Raw genomic sequence first — 13,128 nt, forward strand, 5'->3', positions numbered from 1 at the left:
AGAGAGCTATATAGATAGAGATGCCCCTACATGTGGGTATAGTTTGTAGACAAGTATAGAGTGAAGAGAAGGGAGAGAGGTTTTGGGCATGCAAACATTTCACATGGGTAGACATGATCCCTTTCTATTACCCTTCACTTTCCACAGCTCATCCATCCAAAAATACCTCTCCTTTCCCATTACCCACATTTTCTTCTACTTTTTCTAAATAAACTTATTTAAAATTAAATCAAGAATATGCCTCCAATCATTAAGAATACGCGTCTTCGCTTTCTACACTTTGGTATTAGTAGTTTTCATTTTGCTCAAAATTAAATATATAAACGATTACTGCTACAATCATTTATTAGTATACATATGTGAAAAATGTCGAATGAAAATGACATAGTTGTCGATTAGTTAGCAGCTTATATATGTTGCAATATAACTTTTGTTAGTAATATGGCATTCTCTCATTCTCTCGTGGATGAGGTTGACGGATATCATCCGTGTATGCTAGGCTGGTAGCCCTTTGATATAAAAAAATATTTAATGACTTAGATATCATATCTAACTATTGCATGTGATTTTTCAATATGACTATGTTGTATATATTTGAGTTTTTGGATAATTATTCTGAGTAAAATGTTCTAATAGTACTCCTTCCGTCCGTGAAATGTTCTCCACATTTGACTCGGCACGAGTTTTAAGAAATGTGAAGAAAAGTGTGTAGACAAAGTTAGTATAATGTGAGTTTCACATTTATATAGGAGTATTAGTTTTATAATGAATGTGAGTGTAATGAGTTAGTGGAAATTTGACTCTATTTACCAAAAATAGAAAAAAAAAATAAAGTGGACAACATTTCGAGGACGGACATGGCAAAAGTGGACAACATTTCACGGATGGAGGGAGTAGGATTGAAGTATACCAAGCTAGAAAATTGAAATGCTATGAAGGAGTATTGATTTGTTTACAAATGCATTGTTGGTGTTACTATTTTAGTTATGGCGTGTATTTTTGGGATGGTTAACATGTCCAAGTTTCATTCGATTTATCGATGGATACGTTTTGTTGCTCGCTAATTTTTTTTGCACCATACCTTTAGCGCGTTAGTATACCTGGCACAACACCGCGACTTTCTCCCACAATGCAGTCGTGTTGCAGTGCCAATCCGAGCGGTGCAACACCATTAGGGTTTGGGATAGCTATGCGTATGTTTGGTAAGATAGATAACTCATCTAGGGATTTTTATTAATAGAATCCAATCCATGGGTGAGTTATCTAGCGATCAGCCATCAGCTTGCTCCAACCCCTCATACGATAGTGTTTTCTTTCGTTCTTCATCCACTGTCTATTGCTAGCAATAGCCACCACACTGCCTCAACCTTCCGATGTCGCAACAACGACAGTCTTTATTGTGCCCCAACCCACAAATTTCGTTTTCATTCCATTCTTTTGCATCTTTTAACTAATCAATACTCAAAAAAAAGATTTAAAAAATAAGTTGGCAAGATTGCTCCGACTTCCGAGGGTCATGATGGGTGGAATGAATGTTGATGGAAGAGAGATCCAACGGCCACCAATGATTGTAAGAAGATGAAATAAACAGTGGGGAATGTTGTCTAAAAAATTAAGTGTGTAATAAGGGCTGGAGGCCACAAGGGCACGTGCTTTCTGATTCCCACTCAGTTTTCAGTTAATAAACTACTCTCACTCAACTCAACCCCCCACCCCCACCTCACCCCCCTACCCCCACCCACTAAGCTGTTGATAGCTGTCCTAATCTTCTCCCATGTGACCCCACCTTCATAGACAGTAAGAAATTCTTATTTTTTAAAAAACAAAATTATTTAATTTTGTTGAAAGATAATGGAATTATGGAGATGTGATTGTGATGATGATGTTCCCGTGGCTATAAAAAAATTATTAGAACATACTCCATCCGTCCCCCATTAGGAGTCACACTTTGACCGGGCACGGGTTTTAAGAAATGTAAAAAAAAGTTGGTTGAAAAAGTTAGTGGAATGTGAGACCCATTTTTTTATATTGGTTTTATAATAAAATGTGAGTGAATTGAGTTAGTGGAATGTGGGACCTACTTACTATTTATGGTAAAAATGAAGTGTGACTCTTAATTGGGGACAGACCGAAATGGAAAAGTATGACTCTTAATCGGGACGGAGGGAGTAATTTACATTTTTTTTCTTTTTTTTTTGTGCATGTGGGATTGTGTATATATAAGCCCTTCATGTTGACATATTGTAGTTTAGTCTTGCAATATTGTATTTTAAGTCTCATGGCTCAATTACCTCCAAAAATCCCCACCATCACCCCAAATTGGGCTGATTTCTCCCACCAAAAAATGGAGGGATTGTCCATCAACCACCACCACCACAACAACAACAACAATCCGATGTGGATCGACGAGTTCCTCGACTTCTCGTCGGCCCGCCGCGGGTCCCACAGGCGGTCGATGAGCGACTCGATCGCCTTCCTGGAGGCCCCGACGGCGGAGGAGTGCCTCAGGGCGAACTCCTCCGCCGTCGGCAAGGACGGCGGGTTCGAGGGGCTCGACGACGACCAGCTCATGTCGATGTTCAACGACGACGTGGCGGCGCCAGGCGCCTCGAACCCCTCGTCCCCGTCCGACCACAACAGCATCAACGACGACGGGCCGGGAGGCCCGTCGTCGGCCGTGCACCCGAAGAGCGAGCCGCAGGAGAACGACGACGGCCCATACGCCTCCGCCGGAACGGATAATTCCGGCGAGAGGATCAACGATCCAAAGCGGATCAAAAGGCATACTATTCACCACCATTTTTCACACACAAACACACACTGCAACGTATATACATGTATCTATATATATAGATGTATAATGCATGTAAATAAAACTACTAAACATAATGATTTTGAATACAATTTCAGAATTTTGGCGAACCGGCAATCTGCGCAGAGGTCACGAGTGAGAAAATTGCACTACATTTCTGAGCTAGAGCGCAGCGTTTCTTCTCTACAAGTAATTAAAAATCAATCAATTTATTGTTTTTGCACTGTAATTTTATTTGCTTGTATATATATTTATTGAAATGGTGAATTTAATTTAGGCTGAAGTCTCAGTGTTATCACCACGAGTAGCTTACTTGGACCACCAACGCCTCGTACTAAATGTTGATAACAGTGTTCTCAAGCAAAGAATCGCAGCTTTAGCTCAAGATAAAGTTTTCAAAGATGGTGAGTTTCTTTTTCCAATTAGGGTTTTCTCTTTATATTATTAGCAAATACTAATAAAGTTGATTTCTTGACATTATGTTAGGAAATAATAATAGAATTATTCACAAATATAAAAGATAAACACATTAAATATTTACTCTTTTTGATAGTATATGATTTCAAGTCAAAGATTTATTAAATTTTCAGATACAATTACAAATATATGTGCATGAATACATGATTTTATGTTACATTCTAAACTATTTAATTTAAGTTGGGTTGTTTGTAATTTGCTTAGTTTAATTTCTGGTGTTTTTTACATGTTTTTTTAATGATAAAACTAGTGTAATTGGTTCCAATATTTCACACTGAACTATATATAATTCAATCAAATAAAATATTTAAAATTTATTATCACACACATAGTAAGTTAGTAACTAGTATTTGTAAATTAATGTATGATAGATAGGGAGTATCTTTTAAGGCAAGATAGATCTTCACATGCATGTGAAACTAGAGAGCCTTAACATGGGAGAACAGTCACATGATGGATCCCATCTCCTTTCTTGATCAATATTATTAATTACACAACTATAGATTGAAAACAATAACAATCATTCAAAAAAGTAGAAAAGATAAATTCAGTACCTCTTTCATCTTCCTTTCTTTGCCAAAAAAATTGAGTAACAAATTTTCTCTAGATTCCAAAATCCTGCAATAATTGGGTTTCTGGTGGATACATTTGTTAGCATATGCCTATAATAAATGTGACAGCACCAACCCTTCGCACTTACATCCACCAAATTAATAGATGCACATTAATTTCTTGATATTAATAACATATAAACGTTAACAGGTTTATTTTTCGTACACCCATGAAATGATTATGTTCTCACAAGCTCACAGCCTTGTTCCAAGATTCATTTGATAAAAAAAAATTAAAATATTCCAAGATTCATTTCTTGTGATAATTCTAAAAATCTTATACTCCGTCCCACTCTAAGTGACACATTTTTCTTTTCGTGATGTCTCACTCTATGACGTACCTATTTCTTAAAATAGAAATATCAATATCTCTGCTTTATCCTCTCTTTACTTAATTCACAAAACAACATTACTTAAAATCCCGTATCAAATAAGAAATGCTTCGCTTCGAAGTGGGACAAGGGAGTATTATTTTCATCTTCATAGTTAACTACTACTCCATACGTATTATTTATTTATTTATTTATTTATTTTTACAACTACTACTCCATACATATTATTTATTTATTTATTTATTTATTTTTACAACTACTACTCCATACATATTATTTATTTATTTATTTATTTATTTATTTATTTATTTTTACAACTACTACTCCATACGTATTATTTATTTATTTTTACAATTGTAGCTCATCAAGAAGCATTAAAGAGGGAAATTGAGAGGCTGAGGCAAATATACTACGAACAAAACATGAAGAAAATGGAGAATGATTCACCATCAAGAATTGCTGATACTTCAGAGCAAGAGCAACTAGCAGTTAACTGACATATGTCACACATTAATTTCCAAGGTACTAATCTAATTTTGACTATTTTATGCATTTACCATATTATACATGTGACATGTATTGATAAAATAGAACATAATATCGAAATACCTAACTTAGTTTCTCCTTGATGCAGGAAAAGCATTACCAAATAAAGAGCAGCCTTTGTGAACTATAGAGTAATCAAGTTCACATTTAAGAAGCACTTATGTTTGTTTGATTAGAAAAAATCTCTTTTCTTGGCTTAATTTTAGGGAGGGGAGTGGCTATTTAATTCTATTTTATTTAATTCTATTTTATTTTTATTTTTTATCATCAGCCAATCATCAAATTTTATTCTTAGAAGCATGTAAGTTTGTTGTAGAAAATGGGTTTTTGTTGGGATGTATGTAAATGTGTGTATTAACTATTACTATATCACTATCTCCGTCTACGAAAAATAGTCTTGCTTTTTCATTTTAGTCTGTCCACCAAAATTAGTCTCTATCTATTTACAGTAAATTTATCTTTTACTAATGGAGCGAGTCTCATTTTCCACTAACAATTCAACCAATTTTCTCTTCCTATCTCTTAATTTATCAATTTTGTATTACACATGTTGTCCATTATCAAGGCCATTTTTGCTCGACAAAGGTTGTACATATCATTGTACTACTCCCTCCGTCCCAGCTAAGATGACACATTGCTTAGCCGGCACGGAATTTTAGGAGTTATTGGTTAAAGTGTTTAATTGGAGAGAGTGAAGGTGGATGTAAGTATTAAAGTAGAGAGATAAAGAAAGATGGATATTTTAATAGTAGTGAAAAAAAGTGGTTGAGTGTATTAATTGGAGAGAGAAAGTTACCAAAAAAGGAAATTTGTCATCTTAGTTGGGACAAACTAAAAAGGAAAACGTGTCATCTTAAGCGGGACGGAGTGAGTACTAAAGAGGAGGTTAAAGGCATGTGCTTGTTTCAAAAGCCTACACCTATGCCTGCAATGTAACTCATCCTGAATTGTCGGTCAATCGCCGATTTTTTTCAAAAGTTTCCGACCTGTGATCGATCGGACCGTGTAATATGATACTAAGACACATATGCAACCTATCTTGAATTTTCGGATAACTGCAGATTTTTTGTTCTGATTTTTTTGACCCATGACCGGACAATGCCGGTTCCGGTTCGATTACGAGTGACCATGCATATGCATGTGTAAGAGGTTGTCAGGTTTAGTGGTCATTGGATGTCAGATTATGGTCCCTCTTTATTTTCTGTTATTTTGAATTTCCCCATGTCTGATCGGATCTGCATTATTAATCTGTTTGTTCTTTTCAAGAAAAGGAAAAAGGAGCAAATACCATATGTAATTATGGAATTGAGATCTCTTTATTAATGGCCATTTTCTACTGTTGTATTCATATTAAATCACAATGTTTGACATTCTTTCTTTTTTTGGCTATCATGTACAGTAATAAATTTGCTACCTATAATTTATTGGAAGTGACATAATAAAATAGTACTACCATCAACCTGTAAAATCTCAAGATAAGATAGCCTATATATATAGGGATAGAAGCAACAAGTCCAAAACTTTGAAAAAAACACATAATCTCACAAATTCAAATACTCCCTCCGTCTCCGATTAGGAGTCACATTTTGACTGGGCACGTGTTTTAAGAAATGTGAAGAAAAGTTAATTGAAAAAGTTAATGGAATGTGAGACCCATTTTTTTATATTGGTTTTATAATAAAATGTGAGTGAATTGAGTTAGTGGAATGTTGGACCTACTTACTATTTATGGTAAAATAAAGTGTGACTCTTAATTGGTGATGAACTGAAATGGAGAAGTGTGACTCTTAATCGGGGACGGAGGAAGTGTATTTCACTAATCATATTATTTGAGCGTTGTGACTAGTGAAAAAATAGCTGCATAGAAAATATGGGAGAATCAAAGTTGAAACAATGAAGATAACTACTTAGCTAATCCATAATTGAGCTTCGCAGCTTAGCCCAATGAGTTCTCGTTATGGGGCATCACAACCCAACCCAAATTTAGAATCAGACTATTTGTATTTATCTGTCATAAAATAAAAATAAAATACTATATGCCACAAAAAATTTAGAAACATCAATAAATTTTTAATTTATCATTTTTTATTAATTTTATATTTTATATATCTAATTAAATTATGATATTTCTAAATTAAAATTAATTATTATACAATTACATCATTAATCTTTAAAATACATGCACGTTACAACAGAAAACGAAAACAGATTCTATGAATGTTGTGAAATTTGGTATGATAGTACATATATGAACATATCCATAGAAATAATATAGTACTCCTATGTGTAGACATTTATACTTGTAACTAAAATTGTTGTTGCATGACTTTGATTGATCAAAAAGAATACGGAAGGTAAATAAAAAAATAATAAAATAAAAAAGGAAAACAAATGACAAAATGGAAAAAAATAAGCAAAAGATGAAAAAATAAAACGAACATGTCTCTCCCTTTGATGCAACATCAAAAGCAAGATGCTTTTGTTGGAGAGATGTGATGGAGAAAGCAACTGATGATTGTTGATTTGATCAAAGAAAGTATAGCATCTAGATGAGCAAATTTGAAACCCTTCGCACTTAGATTTTTATATGTCTTAGTTGACCAATGTTGATTTGATGTTGGTAAGGAACCTCGTAGGGGTCTGGTGAATTTATTATGTTGATACTTGTTTCCTATGTGTGAGATGACTCCCATTTAGGACAATTGAAATCGTACGGCTGGGGCGTAGCGCAGTTGGCAATGGAGGGGGCAGATCTTGCTGCAATGAGTCTGGGTTCGAATCCCACTGTTGTCGTGTAGTTGCTTCCATCGCTCAGGCACAAGTGTGAGGCCTTGGGAGATGGGCTTCTGGCAGTCAGTGGGTTAAGGCCTCCCCCTCAACGGGCTACTGCGTACCCTGATTTAACCCTCTCACATGACGTCGGGCCGGAGTGTGGGGGCCGCCAGGACGACGGAATCGTCTTTTTTGCTGCAATGAAATCGTACGCTGGAAAAAAAAATCCTGAGTATAGTTTATATTCACATGTCACATCAGCTTTTAAGGCGTGACCAGAAAAATCCTAAAAATTAAGTCGGCCTTGCAGTACTCATGGTTCCACCATTATTCATGTGCCTAACCGCTATATATGGGGTCCTTGTAGGCATATTGAGTCGCGGTCTGTGGCCTAGATCCCTGTGCTACTACGATTCATGAACGTTAAAGCAATTCATGAAAAATACTCCCTCTGTCCGCGACTAGGAGTCTCGTTTTTTCATTTCGGTCCGCCTGCCAATAGCAGTCTCGGTTCACTTCTCGTTTTTAAAACAATAAGACAATGTTTTGCGGGCTTTCGGCTCATGAACCTTAGGAACGGTTCGAGCCTCCGACTCCCTCGAGTTAAATAGGCGGGCGGCTTGGCCTATGGGCCAGCATTGCTCATGCTCTTAGTCTAGTCAAATTGATGTTGGCCCTTGGGTTTTACTTTATGTGGGTCTATTTCTATTGCACCGAATTTCAGAGGAATATTATATTAATAGGAATATTTGTTCTATGTGGGTCTAGTCAAATGATAAAATATAATTATTCAATTGGAATAGGAATATTTGATTTTTAGCACACTTTTCCAGATTTGGATAGGAGTAAAAATTCGACTTCTGAAAGTGAAAACTGATATGGCCAATTACACTTTCATTTAGACGGTTTTCATTCATTTATTTGAAATTATGAAGAAAATAAATAAATTAAGATTTACTTTTAAATTGTAGAACTAATGACATCAATAATAGGAGTAATTTTTAGAGGCATTAATGTATTATATTCAAATTAAATCAAATAATGATAGCGTAAATTAAATAATTCTCACTAATACTACTTACACAATAAGATTTCTCTCAAATTGATATCTAAGTTTTAAAATTAGTGAAAATATTGATGTGGGAAGCTAAATTTAATAAATTTATTAAAAAGTGAGAACCCATAATTAATATCTAGTCAACTTCTTTGTATCAATTGTTTTTAGTTCTTATCCGAGAGACACATTAAATATTTGTCAACTATGACAGTTGAGCTTTATTGGTACAGTTAAATTTCCAAGAGACTGCATAACTTGATTTTAGATATTGACTTTATTAATGACTTGTTAATTATACTAAAACTCGAAAGAAAAAAAATAAGGTTACTTTTTGAAATATATATAGTGGATATTGAAATAATTTTTTTACAGATATTTAAAAATGTAAAAAATCATGTCATCGGTTTAACAATTTCATCGATAAAGTTCTCTTTAAAATTAAAATATAATTTAAACTTAATCTTATACATCCAAAAGTCCTATTCATTTACAATTTCTTGATATTAATCCTGAACAAAGAAGATCAAAATGAAAAAAGAATTAACCATGACCTATCAATTTAAGATTAAACATGGGGCAAATTTCTAAATTGTTAAATTTAACTAATTTCGTAAAATTATTTAAAAGTATATTCATAATTTTCCAAATAGTGGGAGATCATGGACCCCTACAATTACACGTACCTCCACTCTATAAACGTGAATGGGCTTAAATCTATATCACACAAATTTCTTTTCCTTTTTTTCTTCTATTATTAATTTTGTTGAAATTGTCAAAACTCATCTTTAGATATTATTGAATTGACGTGGATGAAGATCAATTGTCAGAGGTTTAATAAAACAAGCAGAGAAAAATTGCTGCAAAAAAATGGTTTAAGAAAGAAAGAGGAAATTTACATTGAAGAAAGTAAAAGAAATAAAGTTTACATAAGTTAGATTATTGTATTGTAAAATTTTTTAAATGTACTACTAAATATATTATTAGTATGAATTTTTGTATTATATTTATCTTTAGTAAGTATACATATCAATTTGACTATTAGAAAATAGACCCAATGAAGCTTGTACCAACATTTTTTTCTGTGTCTACCCCTGACATGTCAAGATCGGACAGTGGTGTTTGCTCCCGAGTGCAAACTTTATTTGATTATATATTTATAATTTAGGAGGTGTTTGATACTATCTCTTTCTACAAAAAATAGTCATATTTCATTTTTGAGTCATCCACCTAGATACGCCTCTATCTATTTATGGTAAGTTTATCTATCTAATGAGGTGAGATATATTTTCCACTAAAAATAAACCACCTTTTCATTGTTTATTTCTCTATCTTTTACTTTACCAATTTTGTATTAAAACTCATATCGGTCCCTACTAAGAATATATTTTATGAACGGAGGTAGTATAACTTAAATTTGATTTTGAACTCTTTTGCGGTTTTTTTTTTTTTTTGTTTCATTTAATTTTCTCCTTTTGTTAGGTGACTTTTTTTATTGTTCTAATAAGTAAATATTCAAGTAGTAGTACATAACACCAACATACTCTTTAATTCAAATAGTTGAAGAGGAGTACCTTATCTGTTCCTCTTACACATGCTCTTCAACTTATGATGCTTACAACTTTATTTTAAATTCACATAACTTTAATTTCCTAACTATCTAGCATGTGGAAATAACAATATATTTCAAATACACCAATTTCAGATGATAAAAAAATTTCAAACTTTTCCTGAAAAACAATCAATGCTTCTCCTATAATGGTAAATCAACCAACAGAAGAGCTTGTTCTGTTATGCCAGTTCTGGAAATTTACTTCAAAACATAATTCATTCACCCTAGCACACCATAAATAGGCTAAAAGAGTTAATAAAAATACAGATTCTCTTTAGGGTAGTGTCTATATAGAAATGAAGATAGTAGTATTATAGGTTAATAGTGTATATATATAAATGAAAATGGGTTAATATTTGTGGATGCATCACAATGGAATAAAGATGTTTTTTTGGATGGAAAAGTAGATTATCAAATGTATACACTTTTTGTTATACATAAAAATAATCGACCATTTTGCTATATTAATCTAAGGATCAGATAAAAACATTTAATTTCTTGATATTTGAATTTTATTTTTAACTATTAATCATTATACTATTTTAATCAAATTATATACATAGGGTAGTGATAAAATGCAAACTTATATATTATACAAACTCAAAACTCCTCAACACAGCTTCAACACAGTTTCAAATTTCAAGATTTTAATGTCGACACTATATCAACACAGCATCAATCATTGACTACCTTTGAAATTTTGTTGACATTTTCCTATTGATGTTTTTTTGTGATCTGTTGATATTTTTCAATGGTCCAGATCATAGTTTTGAGTTTGTACAATATTTAGAGCTTTCATTTGATCACGTCCCTGTATACATATACATACTTAAGATGGAATGGTGTACACTTTACACAAAGCTAAAGAATTCTTTATATTTTTATAATATTGTCGAAATTTGATATCTTATAGTATAAATTATTGCACAAATTTGCTATTACGAATACAATACAAATCATAGAAAAAATTTTCTTACAACATTTTAAATACAAAACTTAGAAAACACAGTTTTCTCAACAAAATTCTATGTAAAAAGCATATTCATCTACTCTCAGCAGATGAAATAAAGTGTAAACGACAAAATACATGCAAAGAAAAGCTTATCAGCTTAAGACTTCACCCCAATTTATAAACCAAATTTCTGATTAAATCAAACCAACAAATGTCTGAAAAATTATTGGCAGAAATTAAAGAAAAATAAAATTAACACAACTAATTAATGGTGTCTCCAACCATGAGTTTTACTAGTACTATTTTGCAACAACAACACAATTTTATTTTCTGCTTAGCAATTCAATAAACATCGAATTCTTCTGGCACAAAAAAAGTAAAGAAAGAAAATAAAATTACCTATTTATTAGAAAGCAAGAAATGGCTAAGAATTTCATTCACCGATGATTCTCCGCGGCTTCTTCCTCGCCGTAAATCCGAGCCGGAACGCGAAATCCGAGCTCGAAAGCGCTACGAGGCTGATGAAGATTCGGATCTTGATCGTGGTGATTCGGTGGAACCAGAGGCCGTTGAGGCCTCTGATTCCACGTATTTTCCCCCGCGTTGGACTGAAGCAGCTCCCTTTCGGAAAACGAGGCGAAAACGGCGCCGCCGCTGCTCCAGTGGAAATTCCCTTGGAACGGGGCGGCAGGGTTCGCCCGGCTGTCGGCCTGGAGCGTCTGGAGCGACAGGCCGAGGTCTCTCGTCTGAAAAGACGAGCCCTCAGAAGAATCATTGTCGAAACCTGCAAAACTGCTGGTTGGAAACAAGGACTTCATGGTGGTCATGAGATCGGCCTCGCCCATAAAAGACGAGGCCGAATTATTATTATTATTATTGTTATTGTTGTTGCTGTTGTTGCTATTTCTGCTGGTGTTGGGAGCGAAATTATATTCGCTCCCAACATGAGATTGTTGCTCCCTGGCAGCAGCAGAGCTAGGGTTTGGCTCTGCTGCTGTTGCAGGGGAGTGGCTCCAGGCTGCGCCGTCGCTCCATCCGGGCGGCGGCTGGGGCAGCGGGAGGTCGTTGAGGTTGTCGATTGCCGTCTTGGCCTTCTTGATGAGCCAGTCCACGGCCTTGCTCGGACGGTCGTAGCCGAGCCGGTCCTGGACGTCGTAGAATTGGATGGCCGTGTGCGCCGCCAGGCGCACGCGGCGGTCCCTTGGCCCCTTGGCGGTGTAGACCTTGCTGTGGCGGTCTTTCCGCCCGGTGGCCCGGAGAATCTGGCCGCCCTCGACCTCCACGATCTCGCCGCCCTGAGCTGGATCTTTCATGTCTCCGGTTCTTGACTCTGGTGCATGAGATATATTGATTGCGGCGGCGGCGGCGGCGGGCGGAGGAGAGAAGAGGGTTTGAGTTGGGAGAGAAATTGGTGAGAGAAATGAATGGAACAGTAATTGGGGGTGGGGTTTGTGAGATAGATATATATGCTTTTATTAATATGAGGTTATTGTTTTATGTAATTTAATTTAATTGGGTGTGATATTAAATGATGTTGAATTTGTAGCCATCCATCTTTTTCACACACTTGTTTGTTTTTCTAAAGAAAAAGAATGTGATGAATATTTTATTGACTTTAGTTTTTTTTTTTTTTCATTTCTTTTAGATTTGTTCATCTTTATTTTCTTTTTGTGTCGTTTTCGTTTCTTGGAGGGCTCCATTCTCTTTTCCACTCATATCCAAGCTTGATGGAGATACCACAAGGCAAAAGCACTCATCTCACTCACAACACACAAACACAACTAAACTTTTTTTAACTGAAATATTTTTATTTAAATTATTATTTTTAGTTGGCTTCAAGTCAATTATATATTAACTTTTTAATTATACTAGTACAAATTAAATGTTTTATTTAAATTATTAGTTTTTAGTTGACTTCAAGTCAATTTTATAAATTTACCATATTTTGCAATTGTTCCAT

At 34.6% G+C, this 13,128-nt stretch overlaps 2 protein-coding genes across 2 annotated transcripts; one reads left to right on the top strand and one right to left on the bottom strand.

Moving 5' to 3' along the window:
* The first annotated feature begins 2,258 nt into the window (after positions 1-2,258).
* LOC125187709 (basic leucine zipper 61-like) lies at positions 2,259-5,291 on the top strand. Its single transcript, XM_048084337.1, has 5 exons — positions 2,259-2,781; positions 2,911-3,001; positions 3,090-3,216; positions 4,593-4,754; positions 4,867-5,291. Exons 1-4 carry the CDS (start codon positions 2,279-2,281, stop codon positions 4,727-4,729), a joined length of 858 nt encoding a protein of 285 aa, XP_047940294.1. The 5' UTR covers positions 2,259-2,278; the 3' UTR covers positions 4,730-4,754; positions 4,867-5,291.
* Positions 5,292-11,322: 6,031 nt separating this feature from the next.
* Positions 11,323-12,603, bottom strand: LOC125187322 (transcription factor TCP4-like). The gene has a single exon (XM_048083886.1). It carries the CDS (start codon positions 12,479-12,481, stop codon positions 11,606-11,608), a length of 876 nt encoding a protein of 291 aa, XP_047939843.1. The 5' UTR covers positions 12,482-12,603; the 3' UTR covers positions 11,323-11,605.
* Between the last annotated feature and the right edge of the window lie 525 nt (positions 12,604-13,128).

The sequence above is a fragment of the Salvia hispanica genome, chromosome 5, assembly GCF_023119035.1.
Source record: "Salvia hispanica cultivar TCC Black 2014 chromosome 5, UniMelb_Shisp_WGS_1.0, whole genome shotgun sequence".
Taxonomy (NCBI): domain Eukaryota; kingdom Viridiplantae; phylum Streptophyta; class Magnoliopsida; order Lamiales; family Lamiaceae; genus Salvia; species Salvia hispanica.

Bases quoted from the DNA above. Each gene is read 5' to 3' on its own strand.
- LOC125187709 (XM_048084337.1), top strand. From the start codon at position 2,279: ATGGCTCAATTACCTCCAAAAATCCCCACCATCACCCCAAATTGGGCT. The intron at 2,782-2,910 runs GCATACTATTCA...ATACAATTTCAG, and splicing joins GATCCAAAGCGGATCAAAAG to AATTTTGGCGAACCGGCAAT. The intron at 3,217-4,592 runs GTGAGTTTCTTT...TTACAATTGTAG, and splicing joins AGATAAAGTTTTCAAAGATG to CTCATCAAGAAGCATTAAAG.
- LOC125187322 (XM_048083886.1), bottom strand. From the start codon at position 12,481: ATGAAAGATCCAGCTCAGGGCGGCGAGATCGTGGAGGTCGAGGGCGGC.